The 23333-nt window shown below is 48.8% G+C and overlaps 1 protein-coding gene across 9 annotated transcripts in view; it reads left to right on the forward strand.

Annotated features, from left to right (window-relative positions):
* The window catches only part of AFAP1L2 (actin filament associated protein 1 like 2), a 90485-nt gene that overhangs the window by 39467 nt on the left and 27685 nt on the right, over positions 1 to 23333 (forward strand). For all 9 annotated transcript variants that reach the window (XM_068139315.1, XM_068139317.1, XM_068139319.1 and 6 more), the window contains exons 2-3: positions 14736 to 14864; positions 16345 to 16422. In XM_068139315.1, the coding sequence (XP_067995416.1) occupies positions 14736 to 14864; positions 16345 to 16422 (207 nt within the window). The remainder of the gene's footprint in view (positions 1 to 14735; positions 14865 to 16344; positions 16423 to 23333) is intronic.

The raw sequence follows: 23333 nt of genomic DNA on the forward strand, positions 1-23333 counted from the left end.
TCCAGAGGCCCCTACAAACCCTTACAATTCTATGGTTCTCTGGCAGGGGCTTTGGACTCAGAGATCTCCAGAGGTCTCTTCCAACCCCTAGCATTGTGTGATCCTGTGGTTATCAAAGTTCACTCCTGGCTTATGACCAGTATTGTGTCCCCATTTTTCCTCCCAAGTATTGTCACTTGTGCTTTATCAGGACATGTTTCTTTTATGTGCTGAATGGGACATGTAGCAAGAGTGAAGTGGATGCAGCCACTGCATAAATTGGGTGGCATGGGAGAGGCTCTCTGCTGAGACTTTTCCACGTGAGTGATGCTTGTTTTCCCCAAGGCAGCTGCTCCTTGTTTTTTTGTGAGCATTTGGAAGTTCCACAGGCAACATGGAATAATAACAGAGATACCAAGTGGTACTGAAAAAGTTGAACAGCATGTGATAACCTGAGTAATGGAAGTGATGTTTGGGGTGTGAAGGAGGGCAGAGCCTTTGTTTCTCTGGAGCATGGATGCAATGTTTGGCCAACATTGGTGTTTCCCCACAGAGCATGTGTCTTGAAATGCCTCACATGGTGCCCAGCTGCTTTGGTAATCCAGAGTGAAGAGGGGAGCTGCTCCTGGGAGGCTGCTCTTCCACTCTGGCTTCAGGGAAATGTCATGTTGGAGGTATGGGAGGGGAATAAAGGTGGCATCTCTTGAATGTAAGAGTGAGGACATCCAGCCCTGTTCTCAGGTCACCCTCTGGCATCTGTGCCTTCCCCACGCATGTGGGAGGGAGGGTGGGAGCTGTGGCCTCCAGTGGTGTCAGATGTTGGAGCCCTGCTGGGAGATTCTCACTGAGCACAGATGACTCATGGCAGGAGAGGGTTTGTATTTTGACCTCTGAGGTACTTTGCAGTCATTTCCTAAGCCTTCCCATTCCACACCTCTTAACCCTCAACTAGAAGTTTAGTACATGCTGGTTTGCTTTGAATCTTGTTAAGAAGTGGAGTGAGCTGTGAGCTTTGGTCCTTGGTGATGTCTGTAGATTAGAGGGTGATTTGTTTTCATTTTCCTGTGGTGGTTTGTTGGGACCTTATTGCTGTCTACAGCTACCTGAAGGGGGCTTGTAGCCAGGTGGGGCTTGGTCTCTTCTCCCAGGCAACCAGCACCAGAAGAAGAGGACACAGTCTCAAGCTGCGCCAGGGTAGGTTTAGGCTGGATGTTAGGAAGAAGTTCTTCCCAGAAAGAGAGATTGGCCATTGGAATGTGCTGCCCAGGGAGGTGATAGAGTCACCATCACTGGAGATGTTTAAGAAGAGCCTGGATGAGGCACTTGGTGCCATGGTTTAGCTGATTAGATGGTCTTGGGTGATAGGTTGGACTTGATGATCTTGAAGATCTTTTCCAACCTGGTTAATTCCAATGAGAGGAATGGCCTCAGGTTGCCCCAGGGGAGGTTTGAGTTGGATATTGGAAGAAACTTCTTCCCTGAAAGGGTTCTGGCTTGGACCTGGTGATCCTGAGGGTCTTTTCCAACCTGAGTGTTTTTGTGACTCTGGGAAATTTTTATCCTTCTTTTTTTTTTTGGGGGGGGGGAATTTGTCTGTTGCTGCTCATACACTGAGATTGCATAGAAAAATCTCTGGTTGCACATTACTGTACCAGCACTGCTCAGTACCTCAGCCACATGATGCTCTCTCCTTGCATTTAGGCTCCCAGGCTACCCTGAAGAGGCTGGATAAGGACTGTGTGCAATGTTTGTACAAGGGGTTGAGCAAGATTATTGAGAAAGAAATCCAGCAATCAATAACAACATTGCCATGGCCTCCACCAGCCTACTCTGATATACTTCAAGACACTTTTAAAACCTGTTTTTCCCCCTGCACTCTTGCAATGGCCTTGGGTAGTCATTCTGCTTTTCAGCTGTAGGAACGGAGGCCCAGCCCTGGCCTCAACGTGACTTGAAGAGTCCTTGCTGCAGAGGAAGTGAAAAGGAAAAGCCCAGGCTCTCCAGGGCTGTATGTCTGTCTTTCTCTCTGACCCCTGAGCTCTTGCTTTTGCTTTCTCAAACATAATTGCTTTCCCTTTCTGTTATGTCTCTATTGTTTGTTGGAGAAGTGATGCCATTAAATCAACAGAGAATGGTGGGAAAGGGCTTTGATGTGAGGCCTTCAGAGGGTGTGGGCATGTGTTTGTGTGTGTGTGTCCATGTCCTCTCTTATTAGAAACAACATAACTCTGTGTATCTGGCAGCTTCCTTTAATTCATGTCTTGCTTGCAAGACAGAAATTCATCTCCAAATAGTTTTTGCAGTTCATATTCTCTATTTGTCCTGCAGTGCTGCAAACTGTGGGGCGTTGTTCACCACCACTGCCATAGTTACTCTCACTAGACTTTGCATTTTCCCAGTCGCTCTGTTGGGAATGTGGTATCCCAGACTTCCTTTTTTCCATGGGAAAGAGGGGGGGGCTCATGGCTGTGGGCTTTGGCAAGCATTAGGACAGCTGTGTGCCCCCTGTTCTGCTGATAGAGTGCAATGCTTGCCTCTAAACATAGCCACACAGAGTAATGAACGAGGATGAGGAGAAATCTGCCACAGCACTTGTGCTACAGTCATGGTCCCTAACCAAGGAGACTTGGCTCCAGGAGCCATGGCAAAGACCTGAGCCCAGAAGCATGTGTTGTCACCTTTGTGAGGCAAAGAATACAGAATTAACCAGGTGGGAAAGACCTCTGAGATCCTTGAGTCCAACTTATTATCCAACACCATCTAATATTACAGTATCACCAAGGTTGGAAGAGACCTTGAAGATCATCAAGTCCAACCTGTCACCACAGACCTCATGACTAGACCATGGCACCAAGTGCCACGTCCAGTCCTCTCTTGAACCCCTCCAGGGACAGTGACTCCACCACCTCCCTGGGCAGCACATTCCAGTGGCCAATCTCTCTTTCTGGGAAGAATTTCTTCCTAACATCCAGCCTAAACCTCCCCTGGCACAGCTTGAGACTGTGTCCTCTTGTTCTGGTGCTGGTTGCCTGGGAGAAGAGACCAACCTCCACCTGGCTACAACCTCCCTTCAGGTAGTTGTAGACAACAGTAAGGTCTCCCCTGAGCCTCCTCTTCTCCAGGCTCCCCCATCCCCTCCTCACAGGGCTGTGTTCCAGACCCCTCACCAACTTTGTTGCTTTTTTCTGGACACATTCCAGCATCTCAACATCTTTCCTAAACTGAGGGGCCCAGAACTGGACACAGGACTCAAGGTGTGGCCTAACCAGTGCTGAGTACAGGGGCAGAATGACTTCCCTGCTCCTGCTGGCCACACTATTGCTGCTACTAGTCAGGAGACTGCAGTAAGGTAAGGGAGAACAGGGTTGGGCTGAGCAGGTGGCTGCAGGATGCCTCCTTGTGCTGAGTTCAAGCTGTAGAGCACCACATGCTTGTCTTGTAGTTGATTTATTTAGTTATTTATTGCATGTTTCTTTTTCTTGAATACAGCCATTGTATTTGATCAGACACCTCCTAGTAGCCCCTTCCTGGACAGAGCTATGCATTGCAGCAGACAGCAAACAACAGATGTCCTTTGCAGGTCAGGTGGTCATCAGCCCTTCCGGGTAAAGTCAACCACATAGTGATGAAGAAGGTAGCAAAATAGGACAGAAGAAAAACTAAACCACCCCACCAATCATAGCTGAAAACTGAAGGAGTAAGAGGGGAAAAAAAGAAACCAAACATCAGAAAGGGCTGTGGGGAGAGAAGGGAATGAATGGTAGCAGCTTTAGAGGAAGTTGTGTCTTTGTCATGCCTCTGTAGGATTCAGCTTGGCAGCAAACACTGTTTCAGCTTCACACAAGCTGTTGGGATTGTTTTCTTCCCCACTGGGAAGAGAGCCCACTAGGCCCTGTTTTGGGGGATATTTGCCTTTAAAAGAGTGTTTTGCTTACCATTCTGCTCTGTCTGTCTTCATCCACTTCTACCTGACAGTTATCTCGATCTGGTTTGCTCCTTACCCTTTTGACTACTGCACTGATGTTTCTTCAGTGGCTTCCCTGATGTTTTCCTGGCTGGGTTCTGCCCCAGCAGGAGTTACTGTGTTACACAAGGGTTAGGTGACCTGATCCCCACATGCTGAGGATGAAGCACTTCTCAGGGTGAGGGTCCAATTAACCCCAGGCCCCAGCAATTTTCCGTGGTGCTTCGTGATATGTCCCAGTTTGCTGATGCATCACTGTGCACCTGAGCACAGACCTGCAGTCCAGGATGATTGAGGGACTGGAGCACTGCCTTATGAGGAGAGGCTGAGAGCCCTGGGGCTGGTTAGTCTGGAGAAGAGAAGACTGAGAGGGGATTTAATAAATGTTTATAAATAGGTGAGGGCTGGGTGTCAAGAGGCAGGGGACAGGCTCTTCTCTATTGCACCTGTGATAGAACAAGGGGTGATGGATATAAACTACAGCACAGTAGGTTCCACCTCAGCTTGAGGAGGAATTTCTTCACTGTGAAGGGTCACAGAGCACTGGAACAGGCTGCCCAGAGAGGTTGTGGAGTCTCCTTCTCTGGAGACTTTCAAGACCCATCTGGATGCATTCCTGTGTGGCCTGTGCTAGATTCTATGGTCCTGCTTTGTCAGGGGAGTTGAACTCAAAGATCTCCAGAGGTCCCTTCTGACTCCTAACATCCTGTGTTCCATCACTGTAGGGATCCTCTGAGCTTGATGGACAGTCTGCCTATACAGCATGCTACAAAGGGGAGAGGTGCTGGCATCTCTTAGATGACAGCCAATAAATTTGGCATTGTGAGGCCTCCAGTGCTCCATCATGGGAAGGGTGAGACCCTTTGCAGAGACAGAGGTCACTGTATCACCCCCAGAGTTTCATGTGCACACCCTCTATTGCATCTAGCCGAGCACCATGGCACTCAAACACAAGGCTGCTCAGTGAAAACTCCTTACAAAAGAGTAGTTTTCATGTTTTGCCTCTCTTCTTTCCTCCTCCTTTTCCTTTCTCAATTTTTCTTGGATGCTGTTTCCCACCTTCCAGCGGAGGGAAGAGAAGTCTGTTGTTTGCTCAGCTCAGTGGAAGGAAAAAAAAAGGCAAAGCTTTGTGTGTGTTTTCTGCTGCCGTTTGGTTAAAGTTCAGAGTTGCTGGGCTGGAGCTGCTGCTTCTCAATACCAGTCTTGTTCAAACTTCCAGAGCAGCCCACGCAGAGCTGCCTGGGTTCATCAGCACAGTTCACAGCCCACAGCCGAGGAGAGACATTGTTTGCCTCTCTCCTTCCATGATTCATACTTCACAACAAAGACAAGCCTAATGCCCCTGACGTGAGTGTGAAGCCAGGCAGTACTGCATTTTAGGTGCATCAATAGGAGCAGGCTGGCTGTTTGGGTTTGGGTTTTTTTGTGTGTGTGTGTCTTTCTTCCTTGTGAGCACTCATCATGCCTGAAAAATCAGACACCTTTGTGAGAGTGGTCATAACTGTCTGACCCGTGTCTGGTTTCATGGGGAAACTGTGGAAGGAGTTCTCCAGTTTTACAGTTTCCTTGTTTTCAGGGATTTAAACTTGTCTAGGGTTTGTGAGTTTTACCTTCTGTTTTATTTCATCTAGGAGGTGATGCCCTGATGAGAAAGTTCATGGTTTACCAGAAGCTTGCTGAGGGTTTTGTGGGTTGATGATGAGGAGGATTATTAATTATTTCTTATTCTTATTACTATTATTAATATTACTACTGTGACTATTATTGTTAACTATTATTATTACTGTTGTTACTCTTACTACTATTATTGTTATTTTGGTGCCATGGTTTAGTTGATTAGGTGGTGTTGGGTGGTAGGTTGGATTCAATGATCTCAAAGGCCTTTTCCAACCTGGTCTGGTCTGGTCTGGTCTGGTCTATTCCATTCCATTCCATTCCATTCCATTCCATTCCATTCCATTCCATTCCATTCCATTCCATTCCATTCCATTCCATTCCATTCCATTCCATTCTGTGTGCCCAGGTGGCCAAGAAGGCCAATGGCATCCTGGCCTGGAGCAGGCACCAGTGTGGCCAGCAGGAGCAGGGAAGTCATTCTTCCCCTGTACACTGCACTGGTTAGGCCACACCTCGAGTCCTGTGTCCAGTTCTGGGCCACTCAGTTTAGGAAAGATGTTGAGTTGCTGCAACATGTCCAGAGAAGGGCAACAAAGCTGGGGAGGGGTCTTTAACACAAGCTCTATGAGGAGAGGCTGAGGGAGATGGGGTTGCTTAGCCTGGAGAAGAGGAGGCTCAGGGGAGACCTTCTTGCTGTCTACAACTACCTGAAGGGGGGTTGTAGCCAGGTGGGGGTTGGTCTCTTCTCCCAGGCAACCAGCACCAGAACAAGAGGACACAGCCTCAAGCTGCGCCAGGGGAGGTTTAGACTGGATGTTAGGAAGAAATTCTACACAGAGAGAGAGATTGCCCATTGGAATGTGCTGCCCAGGGAGGTGGTGGAGTTGCCATCACTGGAGGTGTTTAGGAGGAGACTGGATGGGGTGCTTGGTGCCATGGTTTAGTTGATTAGGTGGTGTTGGATGATCGATGATCTTGAAGGTCTCTTCCAACCTGGTTTATTCTGTTCTATTCTTATTATCATAGTTATATTTCTTAATTTTGTGTGTGTTTGTATGGTTTGTTTTGGGGTGGTTTTGGTTCTTTCAGTAGGTAACTATTGGCACTTCTCAATTTGCTGTGTGTGAGGAGATTGCTTTTATTTTTCTTTCTTGCTTTTCCCCCTATAAATAATAATAAATAATAAGTATCTATAAGTATTTTTACTGTGGGAAAAAAATGAAGGAAGTTTCAACAGGGCAGCAATGGGCTGGACTTTTTATTCTCTTCCCATGAAAAGCTGAGAGGAGCAGGGCTGGGCAGCCAGTGCAGGTGTACCTGTGGGAAGCAGAGCCTGGGTTCTGGTAATCAAAGATGGTCAACTTCAGTCCGCACTTGTTTGCTTTTTCTGCTGATCAGCCTTGGTGAATGCTGGTGGGGTTTCAGTCTGACAGGGATGCTTTTCAGAGGAGCAGCCTTCTGGGGCTGCACAGAGACGTTACTTCTTCCTGGTGCTGTGTTAGGGTGAGCCCTTTGCCACATGCCCTTCCCTGCATTATGCTGCCCACGTGTGCCTAAAGCTGGCAGCATCCAGAGCTGTAACTGCTGCAGAAGGGCCAAAGAACTGCTGTACCCTTTCCTTCACTACTCCTCTGCAAGAGCCTGAAGCCAGCAGGATGAGGAGGGTGAGTTTGCCTGAGGAAGGATCTACTTTGCTGTTTTGGAAGGTGGCCCTGTGAAGGGGTCATCCAGCTGTTACAGCTGTCACCATCCACACATCTGCCTTTCCTCACAGCTGGGGAGAATGGCCTTCTCTAGCTGTCATCATGGGTGACTTTTCCCTCTTGCAAAGGCTGACTGTTACTGTAAGACTCCAGATTAGCCAAGGAGGCCAGGGATGGGTGCTCCTGATCTTCTGACAGCACTCACTATTCAGTGGCCTGAATGCTGCCTCTGTGCCCGCCTGTCCTCTCTGCCTGCTCCTCAGCTGCCCTATTGATTTTATGCAGTGAAGGGAAAAAAGAAACCCAGGCAAGAAAGGAACTGCTTTCTGCCAAAGCAGCCCCTGGGGAACCCCAGTGCTGCCAGCTGGGGCTGGTCAGTGGGAAATGGGGGCTGAAAGGCTGCTGTGGGATGTGATGCATGGAGGAAGCAATCTAGGAAAGGTGGGGGTGCACAAATACACTGAGGTGCTCCTCAGGAGCCCCTCTGCTCTGATGCCTGACACTTGCATGAATCATGAAGGTCTAATCAGTTTTACTTACTCTGGACTTGCCAAGGTCTCTGAAGCTTGGCATGCCACAGGCTGCTGGTATTTACCAGGTGCTTGGATCTGTGCTGTGTGCCAGCAGCTTAACCCAGGCCCTTCTAGAAAGGATGAAGACAAAAGTGCCAAACCCAGATCCTGCTTTTGGCAGGAGGGTGGCAAACCTGCCAATGCTTTGGGATCCAAGGAAGGGCAGTTGTCCCTGCCCATGGCAGGGGGGTTGGTACTGGATGATCCTTGTGGGCCCTTCCAACCCTGACTGATACTATGATACTATGATAACTGGGGAGTGAGGTCTGCAGGCTGGGACACAGGAAAGCTAAGTTGTGTTCCTGATGTGCTGGAGAATATGCCCGTATCCTTGGACAAATGTCTTCATCTCTCAGTGCCTTTGTTTCCTGTCAGCAAATGATACTCCATATCTCTCACCTCTCATCTCAGCAGAGGAAAGAGTTTGTCCTGGCATGTATCTTATTACAGTTCCTTGTCCAGTGGCTGGGGCCCCTCTACCTTGATAAAAAAATAATTGAATTGAGATTAAATGGCCTAAAGTAATCCTGTCCGGTGGTTACTAAAACACTTCAATGAAAGTTCATTCTGAGCCTCTCTTTCCATTTCCTGGTGAGGCCAAGACGTGAAGTAATTAGATGTAGACATAGCTTGTTATTGTAACACAATGACAAAGATCAGTGATTATTGGTAAGAATGGCTTTCATAATCTAGTTTAATGGTCATTTACCTTTCAGTGACCTTGGTGTTAGACAAAATTGGCAGCTCTTTCACAAGGAATGCGTTTCTTCAATGGGGGCTTTGCAAGCTGCTGCATTTTTGGCTCTAGCTGCATATGAACTGGGATAGACATTGCTGCAATGCAGGAGACTTTCTGTCTGCAATGAAAGGCCACAGGCTCCTGCCAAAAGAAGCCCTTTTCAGTGCTGTCCTACTGCCCCTGAACTGCCATTGAAACAGATCCGTTGCGTTTCGAGCAATTCTTTGCACATTGCTGTGGCCAAAGTTGCAGCCTTTGAACACAGGGGGCTGGAGCTCCTCTCCTATGGAGGCAGACTGAGAGAGTTGGGGCTGTTCAGTCTGGAGAAGAAGGCGGCTCCAAGGAGACCTTATTGTGGCCTTCCAGTATCCTAAGAAGGCCTACAAGAAAGGTGGGGAGGGACTTTTTAGGGTGTCAGACAGTGAAAGGCTAGGAGGAATGAAAAAAACCCTAGAAATGGGTAGATTCAGATTGGATGTTAGGAAGAAGTTCTTCCCCATGAGGGTGGTGAGACACTGGCACAGGTTGCCCAGGGAGGTGGTGGAAGCCTCATCCCTGGAGGTTTTTGCAGCCAGGCTGGATGTGGCTGTGAGCAACCTGATCTAGTGTGAGGTGTCCCTGCCCATGGCAGGGGGGTCAGAACTAGGTGATCCCTGAGGTCCCTTCCAACCTTAAAAACATGCAATAAAATAAACATAGAGAGTCTGCTGTGGTCAGAGGGCTGCCCAGGAGCTCCTTTAAAATGGTTACCTTGTCTGGGAGTAAACCAAGGGAGAGCATCTCTCACCATCCAGTTGAGTGCATACAAGACAAGCTGGTAGCTCTGGCTGCAACTCCCACTCTTGAAGTCCTTCTTACCTCAGTCAAAACATCATCTTTCTGTGCAGTTCAGTTTGTTCAGTCATGATAATCAGCCCTCTGCAGCTGCAAAGCAGTCAAGTTTTCTGTTGGCTGTGATGGCCCTGGACCTCTCTCCATCACACATGGAAGAATCCTTGCAGGTTTTATCCAGTGACTGATGCCTGTGGTCATGGAGGAAAAGACCATGAACCGAGCTGTGCTGTGGTATCTAATGGTGCCCTGTGTCTGTGGCCATGCTTTGTGAGGAGATGGAGTAGTTATACTCTGGGTCTCGAGAGGAGAGTGTTCACTAGTGGTATTCAGTGACCTTGGCCAAGTCCCTTAATTCTTCAGGGACAATCTTAACCTTAGAGGTAATCCTCATGAAGTTTTCCATGGAAGAGGTTGAATGTTTGCAAGTGCTTTGGAAGTATTTATTTGAGATGGTGACAGAAAGATTACTCAAGTCACCTGGGGGTTTACAAAGATGTGCTGTGAGAGCTGAGGAGAACAATGCAGCTGTGGAAGAAGGTTTCTCAAATGCATACTACCTTGTGACTTGGTCTTCTGCCTGCTTATGATCTCTTACTGTGCTGCTCACAGCCATTGGGGTTTGCAGGCACTTTCCTTGCATCTGCAGCTACTGCCCTGCAGAGCAAGCCTCGATGCTGGAATCATCTCTGTGTGCTCTGATTTCTAAACAGTTAAGACAGGAGAGCAAAGCAACACAGCTTGGAGGGAGAGCCATTTGTCTCAGGCTGCTTTGGATAACCCCCAACCTGGTTTTGCCAGGAGCATGTTCAATACATCATCACCACAGCATGAGAGGTCTTCAGCTGAGATCAAGCAGTGGTTGCCAGCATTTGAAATCCTGAGATGGTTTGCCATACTGGGCTCTCAGCTGTTGGTAGTCCTATTGACCTGCTGGGACCTGCTGGGATCCTTGTTGCACAGAGGATCTTGCAGACCCTCATCACATTAATTCTTCTTACTTCTCACATTCATCACTCTGATAAGTATTAGCTTATTCTCCTTTTGATGTGAGAGTATGAATGGTCACATTCATTGCAGTAGCAGTTTGTTTTTGCAGGTATCAGGTTTGGACTGGGGGTGTCCAGCTGAGATCAAAGTGGTCCTTGCATAGAAGCAGATGGTTTAGATGCTTCTTCTCACTCAAGAAGAGCAAAATTAATCTATCTTGAGTTCCTAAAGCCTGAATCCATTGTAGTCTGACAGAGTCTTTCCACTGACCTCTGTTGCCCCAGGATCTTGTCCTAAATGAATTGCTTTGAGTCACTAGAAGCCTGAATTGAGCTTTGGTGGGCTGGAAAATGTAACCTACTGTAAGGGGTGTGCTATTCATAAGCACTTGGCCTTGTGTGTGTGCTAGCTGTGAAAGGCTGGGAGAAGAATAAAGTCATTTTCTGCAGTTGTGGGGGTGGAGGAGGGAATGGGAATTATATCCCCATCCCTGCAAACCTGCTATCATGACACCCATGTGAGTAGCTGCTGGGACCTGACTTGCATCTGAAGCTTCAAATTAAGGTTAGGTATCTTCTCTGTTCTTTCTTCTGAGGCTGTTCCTGACACACAAATGTTCTGTACACCTGGCCTGACTGGCAGGAACTGACTCAAACTTTCTGAAGCGGGTCACTGAAGTAGATGAATGAGTGTAGAAAGGCTGTGATTTACCTCAGTGAGCATCAAACTTGGAGGAAGCAGGGTCCCTGCAGCTTGAGAGAAGTTAGTGATGAGTGTGTTCGACACCAAAAGCATGCAGCTGATTGTTTAATGACATCAGTGGTGTGTAATACTGTCAACAAATACTACCAGCTTCCTTACAGTGTCTGAAGACAGCTGTTGTTTCTTGCAGTGATTCTTGCTTTCTCTGGGTTGTGGTGGGTCATAGCTGGGCAAAACAGCAGCTGGCAAAAACACTGAAGTCAACACTGTATGATACAGCCATGGTCCATTCCCTGCTGGTCCTAAATCAGACCAGAAGAGAATTAATTGAAAGCAGAGGTTACAGAGCAAAGTGTGGAGCACTTCCAGTTGGTAGGACTCCTCAGGAGCCATTATTGATTGATTGATTGATTGATTGATTGATTGATCTGGGGTCATTAGCCTATTTTACAGTCCAGCCACTGGAGATTGGTACAGTTTGAGAGCAGCAGCATGTTTTGCAATTAATGGCTGATAACATAAACTTCACAGTGCAGTTCATGCTTCATTTCTCAGTCTTCTTACCCAAGGAAGGGTCACCTGGTGGCTAGAGGTGGGGAAGTAAGAAAGGGATGGCTCTCTCCTGCTCTTACACAGATATGACCTTGGAGGTAGTAGCACTTAAACTAGATAGGCTTCAGGTATTTTGCACTGTGAAACCAAGATATTAAAACTTTTCTAGTTCATTGGGGTGAACTGGGACTCACAGGGGTACTGTGGGAACACACAGCATGGAAGCACTGTAAGCAAAAGGCATAGAGCATTGCCCCAGTTAATTATCTGTACACCACATGTCTTGGTTGTGTGCTGAGGAGTCACAGAATCCTAGAATTGTTAGGGTTGGAAGGGTCCCCAAGGATCATCCAGTTCCAACCCCCCTGCTATGGCCAGGGACACCTCACACTACAGCAGGTTGCCCAGAGCCACATCCAGCCTGGCCTTAAAACCCTCCAGAGATGAGGCTCCCACCACCTCCCTGGGCAACCTGTGCTAGTGTCTCACCACCCTCATGGGGAAGAACTTCTTCCTAACATCCAATTTGAATCTACCCATTTCTAGTTTTGTTCCATTCCCCCCAGTCCTATCACTCCCTGACACCCTAAAAAGTCCCTCCCCAGCTTTCTTGTAGCCCCTTTCAGATACTGGAAGGCCACAATAAGGTCACCTTGGAGCCTTCTCCATACTGAACAGCCCCAGCTCCCTCAGTCTGTCCTCATAGGAGAGGTGCTCCAGCCCTCTGATCATCCTCGTGGCCCTTCTCTGGACACCTTCCAGCACCTCCAGACCCTTCCTGTAATAGGGGCTCCAGAACTGGATGCAGTACTCCAGATGGAGTCTCACCAGAGTGGAGCAGAGGGGGAGAATCACCTCCCTCGACCTGCAGGCTATGCTTCTCTTGGTAGCCTACTTTACAGCCTGGCAGGGGCAAACCCAAGCTTTGCTGCCCGTCAGCCCTGCAGCTCCTTAGGGTCAGGAAGTGATGGAGGAGCCTCCAAAGGAGGAACAGCCTGGGCTGAGTTTAACACACTTCTCCCTCACGCCATCGTTCTTGCATTGCACTTCCTCTCTCCACATAATACTCTGTTATTTCCTGCCTGGAACAGGCTCCTGCCACTGCTGCTAATTAGCCCATGATAAACTTCAGTGTGAACAAAAGCAAGCAATTAATTGCTTCAGCATGAGCCCTGTCAGGGAAGTGATTTGTCGGTGGCAAAGCTGAGCAGCACCTCCTTAGGAGCAAAACAAACCTAATGGCCTGGTTCAGCTGCTGGTGCTAGGGAGTGGTGTGCCTGAGTCACTTGCTGCAGGTATGCCAGGATGTCTGTGGTGCAGCAGGTTTTCCTGAGGCTGGCTGAGATGCTGCTTAGTCTGGGGTCTTCAGTTCCATGTGGTATAGTGATCTCTCTGATCACCATAGTATCATAGTCAGGGTTGGAAGAGACCACAAGGATCACAGTATCACTTAGGTTGGAAAGGACCTCGAGGATCATTGAGTCCAACCTATCAACACAGACCCCATGACTAGACCATGGCACCAAGTGCCACGTCCAATCCCCTCTTGAACGCCTCCAGGGATGGTGACTCCACCACCTCCCTGGGCAGCACATTCCAATGCCAAATGACTCACTCGGTGAAGAACTTTCTCCTCACCTTGAGTCTAAACCTCCCCTGGCGCAGCTTGAGACTGTGTCCCCTTGTTCTGGTGCTGGTTACGTGGGAGAAGAGGCCAACCCCTTCCTGGCTACAACCACCTTTCAGGTAGTTGTAGAGGGCAATGAGGTCACCCCTGAGCCTCCTCTTCTCCAGGCTAAACAATCCCAGCTCCCTCAGCCTGTCCTCATAGGGCTTGTGTTCAAAGCCTCTCCCCAGCCTTGTTGCCCTTCTCTGGACATGTTCAAGTGTTTCAATGTCCTTCTTAAACTGAGGGGCCCAGAACTGGACACAGGACTCAAGGTGCAGCCTAACCAAAGCAGAGTCCAGGGGCACAATGACTTCCCTGCTCCTGCTGGCCACACTATTCCTAATGCAGGCCAGGATGCCATTGGCTTTCCTGGCCACCTGGGCACATTGCTGGCTCATATTCAGGTGGCTGTCAATGAGCACCCCCAGGTCCCTCTCTGTTTGGGAGCTCTCCAGCCACTCCGACCCCAGCCTGTAGCTCTGCATGGGGTTGCCGTGGCCAAAGTGCAGCACTCGGCACTTGGACTTGTTGAATGCCATCCCATTGGACTCTGCCCATCTGTCCAGTCGGTCATCTAGTTCCAGGATCATCTAGTTCCAACTCCCCTGCCATGGGCAGGGACACCCCACACTAGATCAGGCTGGCCAGAGCCTCGTCCAGCCTGGTCTTAAACACTTCCAGGGACGGCGCTCCAACCACCTCCCTGGACAACCCATTCCAGGGCTTCACCACTCTCATGGTGAAGAACTTCGTCCTCACATCCAGCCTGAGGAAGTTGCTGAATTCATGTATGGGGGGGGTTTGGAGTGGGCTGTCTGTATGTTTTTTTTAAGAAACACAGAGGCATTTTCAAATCATTTCAGACAGAGGGAAAAAAATCATAGAATAGAATCCTAGAATCAACAAGGTTGCAAAAGACCTCAAGGATCATCCAGTCCAACCTGTCACCCAAGACCTCATGACTACTAAACCATAGCACTAAGTATCACGTTCAGTCCCCTCTTGAACACCTCCAGGAGAAGGTATGGAAAGACAAAGCAAAAGGCAAGGTCTCTGGTAGATCCCAGTCCAAATGTGGTTTGTACAGTGTTTGCCTCAAGGACTCCAGATGCTGCTTTTGTGTAATCTCAGCCCTAATGCTCAAAACGCCTCAAGGTTTTCCTCCCTTGAATAAAAAGTCCTATGGGAACAATAGGTATTTACTTATGATTTTACTGATGTATGAACATGTTCAGGGAAATCAAAGACTTCTTGGTTTTGGAACTCACTATTTTGTGGGGGTTTTTTTCAAGACTGGAGAGACATTTCCAGCTGGAGAATGCAATCTGAATTGTTCCTGGGCAGAGGATTAATCTATGTCCTCTTCTGGCACATCACCCAACTGCTTTGCCAACAGTTGTCTCTGTTGCTGTTGTAGCTCTCGAGCAGCTGCTTACAGAACTTGAAGATTTTCTGAGGATCCTGGACAAGGAGAACTTGAGCAGCACTGCCATCGTGAAGAAGAGCTTCCTCTCCGATCTCCTGAGAGTCTACACCAAGCCCAGCGGTAGGGGCGAGGAAAACCCAGGGTGGGGTGGTGGAGTCTCCTGGGAATTGCTGTGGGGTCATAGTATCATAGTATCACAGTATCAGTCAGGGTTGGAAGGGACCACAAGGATCATCTAGTTCCAACCCTCCTGCCATGGGCAGGGACACCCCACACTAGATCAGCCTGGCCAGAGCCTCATCCAGCCTGGGCTTAAACACCTCTAGGGATGGAGTCTCAACCACCTCCCTGGACAACCCATTCCAGGGCTTCACCACTCTCATGGGGAAGAACCTCCTCCTCACATCCAGCCTGAATCTCCCCACCTCCAGCTTCATTCCATTCCCCCTACTCCTATCACTACCTGATATCCTGAGCAGTCCCTCCCCAGCCTTCCTGTAGGCCCCCTTCAGATACTGGAAGGCCACAATGAGGTCACCTCGGAGCCTTCTCTTCTGCAGACTGAACAGCCCCAACTCCTTCAGTCTGTCCTCACAGGAGAGGTGCTCCAGCCTTCTGATCATCCTCGTGGCCCTTCTCTGGACACGTTCCAGCACCTCCACATCCCTCTTGTAATAGGGGCTCCAGAACTGGACACAGTACTCCAGGTGGGGTCTGACCAGAGCTGAGTAGAGGGGGAGGATCACCTCCCTTGACCTGCTGGCCACACTTCTCCTGATGCAGCCCAGGATCTGATTGGCTTTCTGGGCTGCAAGTGCACATTGAGAGCTCCTGTTGAGCTTCTTGTCCACCAGCACCCCAAAGTCTCTCTCCTCAGGGCTGGTTTCCAGCCAGTCACTGCCCAGCCTGTATTTGTGCCTGGGGTTGCCTCGACCCAGATGCAGGACCCTGCACTTGGTCTTGTTGAACCTCATGAGGTTGGCTTGTGCCCACCTCTCCAGCCTGTCAAGGTCCCTCTGGATGGCCTCCCTTCCCTCCAGCGTGTCTGCTGCACCACACAGCTTGGTGTCATCAGCAAACTTGCTGAGGGTGCACTCAATGCCACTGTCCAGGGCACCCACAAAGATGTTGAAGCAACTTTTCCATGGAGATTGGTGGGAAGTGGAGACATGAAAATTAGAAGGAGAATATGAAATGGAGATTATTTTTGCAGTGACCTCTGCTTGTTTATGTAAAATTGCTGGAGTTGTGTGTCCAACTTTGCAAGCAAAGGATTCCCAAGATTCCTGCTCCTTTCTGTTTTCCTTATTAAACCTTAAGTTTATTTAATCCACTTTATAAGATACACAGGATGTACTCTTTGGCCAAGTTAATGTTTAAGTAGAAATTGTAGCTTATGGAATTTCCTGCCTAGAAAACATTTAGTTTTCTCTGCTTTTTATTATTGTTTTGTTGTGGGGTTGTTTTTTTAATGTGCATTGCCTGAACCAACATGTTCTCCCCAGCAGAGGCAGAGCCTTTACATCTGCCTTTGTGGGGAAACTGCAAGGTGAAAGCAGTGTGGTGTGGGTCAAGAGTTCACTTTTCCCTTTGCTTGCAGGTGGAGATGAGGAATATATTTATATGAACAAAGTGACCATCCATAAACAGCAGGGGGACCAGGAGAAGCAAGACAAAGGTAAGGAGCTGAAGGTTAATCATAGAATCAATAAGGCTGGAAAAGACCTGAGAGATCATCAAGTCCAACCTGTCACCCAACACCTCATGACTAACTAAACCATGGCACCAAGTGCTATGTCCAATCCTTTTTTAAACACCTCCAGTGATGGTGACTCCACCACCTCCCTGGGCAGCACATCCCAATGGCCAATCTCTCTTTCTGTGAAGAATTTCTTCCTAACATCCAGCCTAAACCTCCCCTGGTGCAGCTTGAGACTGTGTCCTCTTGTTCTGGTGCTGGTTGCCTGGGAGAAGAGACCAACCCCCAGCTGGCTACAACCTCCCTTCAGGTAGCTGTAGAGAGCAATAAGATCTCCCCTGAGCCTCCTCTTCTCCTGTGGTTGCACCTCCAGTGGTTGCATGATGTCTAATGGGGCGATGAAGGCACATACCTTAGAGCCTTGCTTTAGCGGTGGAGGCCCCTCTGGAAGCTCTGAGGGCTGAGGCAGCTGATGGTGTGGAAGGACTACTGTTTTCATAACATTCCCTTAGAGGCAGTGGTCCAAGCCAACACTGTGAGGTTATTCCTGGAAGTAGCACTTTGGAGGACGGTATTTTGGGATAAAAACGTTGCCTTCTAAGGCCTAAAGCTCCAGTGCCTGAAGTATTTAAGGAAGCCTTCATGTTTCATTTGGCCACAAAACAAGTCACTTCACCTCTCTGAGACCTTGAAAGCATGTGTCTTCATGACTCTGCTTTAGTCCAGGGGGTCTGTGCCATCTCAGCTCTGCAAGGTGAGTCCAGAATACAGAATTAACCAGGTTGGAAAAGACCTTTGAGATCATCAAGTCCAACCTATCACCCAACACCATCTCATCAACTAAACCATGGCACTAAGTGCCTCATCCAGGGCACAGCGTGCACCCTGGCCATCTGTGTGGGTGGAGCACTTTCATCTCTCAGGGGCTGCCAGAGTTCTGTGGTGTATAAGCCAAGAAATTAAACCAAGATAAAAATACTCATTTCCAATTTAGATTTCCCAGGTTTTGAATTTGTAACATGGCAAAGAATGTAATTGTCTAAAAATGTCCTTGATCTTTGAAGTTCATGGAATCATAGAATGGTCTGGCTTGGAAGTCCAACCCCCTTTGCAGTCAGCAGGGGCATCCTCAACTGTAGACAGGCTACCCAGAGCCCTGTCAAGCTCCACTTGGAATATCTCCAGGGATGGGGCCTCAACCACCTCCCTGGGCAACCTGTTCCAGTGTTTGCCACAAAAGCTGTTTCTGATAACTGTGTGGAGTGAGATTGTCAGTGACACATATCTCATTAATGCACTCCTACTCAGGAGCTGACCCTGCCCCAAAGTTTCTGAGGCAAAAGGATACCCTCGGGGCAGCCTGCTCTTGACATGCTGGTCCTGCAGTAGTTGGGATAGCTTCACTTGCACAGCTGTTGGCTCTGGTTTCATTGTTTTGTGGTTGGGACTTTTGGTTGGTTGGTTTGCTTTTTTAAGCTCCCTACAGCTGACTTTAGGTTAACTTCAGATACCCCTGCAAACAGCATGTCCTCCCAGATTCCCTGTGCAGCCCTAATGTGATCCCTGAGTGATGCTGTAATGCTCTGTAACAGAGTGATACCTCCCAGCAGGTGAGCAGCAAGAGAAGTATCTCTTTGTTTAAGCCCTTGTTTGGGGGAGTATAAACCAGAACTTGCTCTGATCCAGTGTGCTTAAAACACACTGGGGGGCAAATTTCAGACCATTTATTTTTAGAGTTGGTTCTTTCACCTCAGGCTTTTCCCAATCAAGGCCATGAGCCTACCCACTCAGTTGCTCCCTGTGGGACCTGGCACTTCTCTCTTTTTCTGTTTTCAACAACTTCCCTATTCCAAGTAAAACTTCTGAGTTATTTGGAAAGGCTGAAGTCAGTGAGACACATGTATGGGATCTTAGCCATAGCTGCAGCTGGGTGTACAGCCCTGCTCCCACCTCTGTAACTGGATGGAGGGGTCTCTGCCTGGTCAGTGGTGGGACTTGCCCGTTCAGGTTTGGCAGATAAAGGAGATCTTAGTATCTGCTGGTGCCAGGGGCTGTGATATGGATCTCCCAGTGACTAATCAGCTCCTTTTAACCCTTTTATCTACTTCATTTCACCAGAAGCTTTTGATGGGATGTGGTGACCACAACTTTGTGGCTGAGGCTCGCAGGGCCTCTCATGACCTGCAAGATTTCTTCACCACTGTGGCTGTGCTCAAGCCTGCTCTAGCAGCACAGGGTGAAATAGTTTCCAAAGTATTAATGTATCAGCTCCAAAAGCCCTCCCCTCTAAGCCTTAAAATATGCTAGTTCTGCAAAAGCCATATTTCACTGCATATCTACTTCCAGTTTCATCAGTAAGTATTTAAGCTGAACTTTATGTGGCACAGTAATTAAACTGACTGCAGTGAGTGAGGAAGGCACCATTGTTTGCTTGATCTCATCTCATAGAATCAACCAGGTTGAAAAAGACCTCAGAGATCATCAAGTCCAAACTATCACCCAACACCTCATGACAACTAAACCATGGCTTCAAGTGCCACATCCAATCCTTTTTTGAACACCTCCAGGGATGGTGACTCCACCAGCTCCCTGGGCAGCACATTCCAATGGCCAATCTCTCTCTGTGAAGAACTTTCTCCTCACCATGAGCCTAAACTTCCCCTGGCACAGCTTGAGACTGTGTCCTCTTGTTCTGGTGCTGGTTGCCTGGGAGAAGAGACCAACCCCCAGCTGGCTACAACCTCCTTCAGGTAGCTGTAGAGAGCAACAAGGTCTCCCCTGAGCCTCCTCTTCTCCAGGCTAAGCAACCCCAGCTCCCTCAGCCTTTCCTCACAGGGCTGTGCTCCAGACCTCTCCCCAGCCTCACTGCCCTTCTCTGGACATGTTCAAGTATTTGCTTGAGAAACACAGCAAGTCTGTACCCTGCAAGTTCATGTGAGCCAAATGCCATCTGCTTTGGGAGGAGGGATGAAGGTACAGAAGTTTGGGATGTGCAGTGTAGGGCTCCTGATGGTGCACACTGTGGTCCTCTTGCCCCAAATACCAGGAGACTTTCACTTTCACAAAGAATAGAGGCCACAGATAAGCAACAATTAGTGCAGGTAAGAAATTTAGCAGGACCTTGGGTGGCTTTTCTTCTTCCTTCCCTCTTCTAAATTGCCTTCAAATGCCAGGTTTTGCAGAGACATGTTGATCAGAGGACACCTGCAAACTGTTAAAGCTTGTGTAGGAAAAAGTACTCCTTCCCTCCCTGTCCAATAAAGAAACAGATTGTGAGCTGTGGTGCTGATGAGTGTAGCAGCAGGTCCACACATGCTCTGTGGACCCTCCCTACAGAAAGCATGCATCAGGTGCTTGTCCCCTCATCATCTCCCAGGGATTTTATCAGGATGAAGGTTAAAGGGATGGTTCTTCCTGCACAGAGCCTGAAAATCACAGCTGCATCTCATCCCGCTCTTCTCTGCTGGAGTACGTGGAGGTGGGCAGGTTTCCAGCAGGGTGAGGACAGAAGCTGTGGTCTCCATCTGTGGTCTCCATCCTGTCCTCCAAAGTTGGTGGGAGGAGGAGGAGCTGCTGGTAGAGAAATCAAACATTATTTTCCTGGCATGGTGAAGTTGAGCAGGATGATTGCTAGGTTTGCTGGAGAGTCAAGAACAGATGGCCACCACTTCTGAAGGGTCTGGCAATGGTTTGTGCTGCCCCACTCTGGGGCTTTAGGAAACCTCAGCCCTGTTTCTGGTCATTCCAAAAGTAGCAATAGCCTCAGCAGCTACTCTTGATGGAAAGTGTTCACCCTGAGAGTGACATCTACTTGGTCCTTTACAGAAAAGGCCAACCTTCACCAGAAGCCTCTAGATATGGCATAGGCAATGTAATCAGGTGGATCTCCCTATGATCAGTCTGTGACATAGGCTTACCTGCTTTACTCTGGACCTTACAAGATACCCAGCAGTCCTGCTCATGGGGTGCAAACAAAAGCTGCTTGGAGATGGTATCTGTTGGGACAGCAATGTGCCCTCGTGGCCAAGAAGGCCAATGGGCTCCTGGGGTGCATTAGGAATGCGTCCCAGAGATCCAGGGAGGTTCTTCTCCTCCTCTACTCTGCCCTGGGGAGACCTCACCTGGAATATTGCATCCAGTTTTGGGCTCCCCAGTTCAAGAGGGACAGGGATCTGCTGGAGAGAGTCCAACAGAGAGCTACCAGGATGACTGAGGGACTGGAGCACTGCCCTATGAGGAGAGGCTGAGAGCCCTGGGGCTGTTCAGTATGGAGAGGAGAAGACTGAGAGGGGATTTAATCAATGTTTATAAATAGCTGAGGGCTGGGGGTCAAGAGGCAGGGGACAGGCTCTGCTCAGTGGCACCCTGTGACAGGACTAGGGGTAATGGATCTAGATTACAGCACTGGAGGTTCCCCCTCAACATGAGGAGGAACTTCTTCACTGTGAGGGTCACAGAGCACTGGAACAGGCTCCCCAGAGAGGTTGTGGAGTCTCCTTCTCTGGAGACTTTCAAGACCCATCTGGATGCATTCCTGTGTGGCCTGTGCTAGTTTCTGTGGTCCTACTCTGGCAGGAGGGTTGGACTCAATGATCTCCTGAGGTCTCTTCCAACCCCTAACATCCTGTGATCCTATGATCCATGTGTCCCTCCTGACTTACTGAAATTAGCCAGTGCTGATGACCAGGAGATCTGCATCGTGGGGGAGCAATTTGTCACAAGAGATGCATTTTGGGCTCTTGTATCATCAGGGCCAGAGGCTGGCTGCAGCCTGGCAGGGCAGAGCTGTCATCATTGCTTCCAAGCCCCAGACGTGACCAAAGCGATGTGGTTTCCAGCTTCTATTTTTGAAGCCCAGAAACATGCAGCAAAGTTCCTGCCCAAATCTTGGAGGCAGGCACTGTGCTAACTGCTGCTGTGCACTGTGCAATGCCTTGGTGGTTTCTGTGTGTGCCCAAGGGATGTGGCTGGAGCACCAGCAGGTGGCTGAAGGAGCTGGAGCATCATCAGCTCACTGCAGATCTTGGAGCTAATTCCCTCACTGAATTCACTGGTCTTGCAACATCTGGGTACCTTAGCCCTGTTTCTCCCAAAGTATCTGGCAGGAGACACTCTGTACCAGGGGACTTCCCCTCTGCACAGGGTAATGCCTTCACAGGCCTTTGTTTCTCCCTTGTTTGTGCCTTGCTCCCACTTGCTGCTGAGCATTCCTGTGTTCTCTCTTTTTCTGGTTTCAACACATCTTGGAGGTCGTGGGACTTGGGCACTCATTTGAGGCCACCCAGGAGTTCTGTGGTGGGGGAAGAGGGACTGAAGACAAGCCTTCTGAGCCTTCCAAGTGCCCTTCAGCCACTGAATCACTCTGCATTCAGCTGCTTGGAAAATCTGACTTTCCAGAGGCAAGTGCAGATGGCCTGGAGCAGATCTGCTGCCATATGCCCTTTCACATGTTCGGCCTGGGCTGCTTCAAGAGCAGCTCTGCCTTCAACAGCAATTAAATTTCTGGCTGGCTTTGACAAACTGTCCTGCAGCCCAGCTAGGCAGTGACCTTTGCAGCTCTCTCTGGGAGCAGGGTGGTATTATCTCCCTTTTTTTGTGGGAAGGCAGGAAAGCTGAGGGACAGCCACTGCTCTGCCCGCTTGCAGCAGGAGCAGCAGGGCTCAGAGCTAGCAAGGACTAAAGTGCTGTGGATTTCCAGGTGCTGTGTACTGTCTGCCCATGCTGCTTCTCAGCACCCCTTAAAGTTTCAGCAGTGGGTCTGGGCCTCACAATTTCCCCTTGTGGTAGTTTTAGGCCATGCCTTTAAAATTGTTCACAGATCCTGAACAGAAAGTGGTAGAATGTAAATAAATCACTTCGGGGGTACAAAGGAAAACAATAACAGTTCTAAACAATCCCTTTGGAGAGGTATCTACCATGAGATTTACTTTGCAAAACAATCTTTCTCTCTTTTTTTTTGCCTTTTTGGCTCTGGCTGATGCTTCTCCTGGCTTTATTGACCTTGACTACATTGCTTTTGCTGTGATTGGTATTAACAACAACTTCTCTGCTTTGTCTCTTGTCCCTTTTGTGTACAGGGGAGAGGAGCAGGGTGGGGAGAAGCTATGCAGCTCTCCTGGTCTTTGACCAGGGGGTTTCTTGTTCTGGTTATCAATTGTAAATGCCTGTAAATATTGCAAGTCCTGTATATTTTGTACATATTCATTGCATTTCAGTGCATTCCATTGTAGATTGTAGTTTTGCTTGTAAATACAGCCTTCATCGGCTTCCAACTGAGCTGGTCTGGCAAATTTCATGTAGGGGGGAGATTTTCAACCCACCACATCCCTCTAGAAGGAACAACATAGAATCATAGAATCAATAAGGTTGGAAAAGACCTCAAGGATCATCAAGTCCAACCTGTCACCCAACACCTCATGACTACTAAACCATGGCACCAAGTGCCACATCCAATCCCCTCTTGAACACCTCCAGGGATGGTGACTCCACCACCTCCCTGCGCAGCACATTCCAATGACTAACAGCTCTCTCTGTGAAGAACTTTCTCCTCACCTCCAGCCTAAACTTCCCTAGAATAGAATAGAATAGCATAGCATAGCATAGCATAGCATAGCATAGCATAGCATAGCATAGCATAGCATAGCATAGCATAGCATAGCATAGACCAGACCAGACCAGACCAGACCAGACCAGACCAGGTTGGAAGAGACCTTCAAGATCATCACGTCCAACCTATTACCCAACCCACCTAATCAACTAAACCATGCAACCAAGCACCCTATCAATTCTCCTCCTAAACACCTCCAATGATGGTGACTCCACCACCTCCCCAGGCAGCACATTCCAATGGGCAAGCACTCTCCCTGGTGCAGCTTGAGACTGTGTCCTCC

This window comes from Melanerpes formicivorus, unplaced genomic scaffold (assembly GCF_026170545.1).
Source record: "Melanerpes formicivorus ecotype bairdi unplaced genomic scaffold, bMelFor1.0.p_v2 SCAF_6, whole genome shotgun sequence".
NCBI classification, from domain to species: Eukaryota; Metazoa; Chordata; class Aves; order Piciformes; family Picidae; genus Melanerpes; species Melanerpes formicivorus.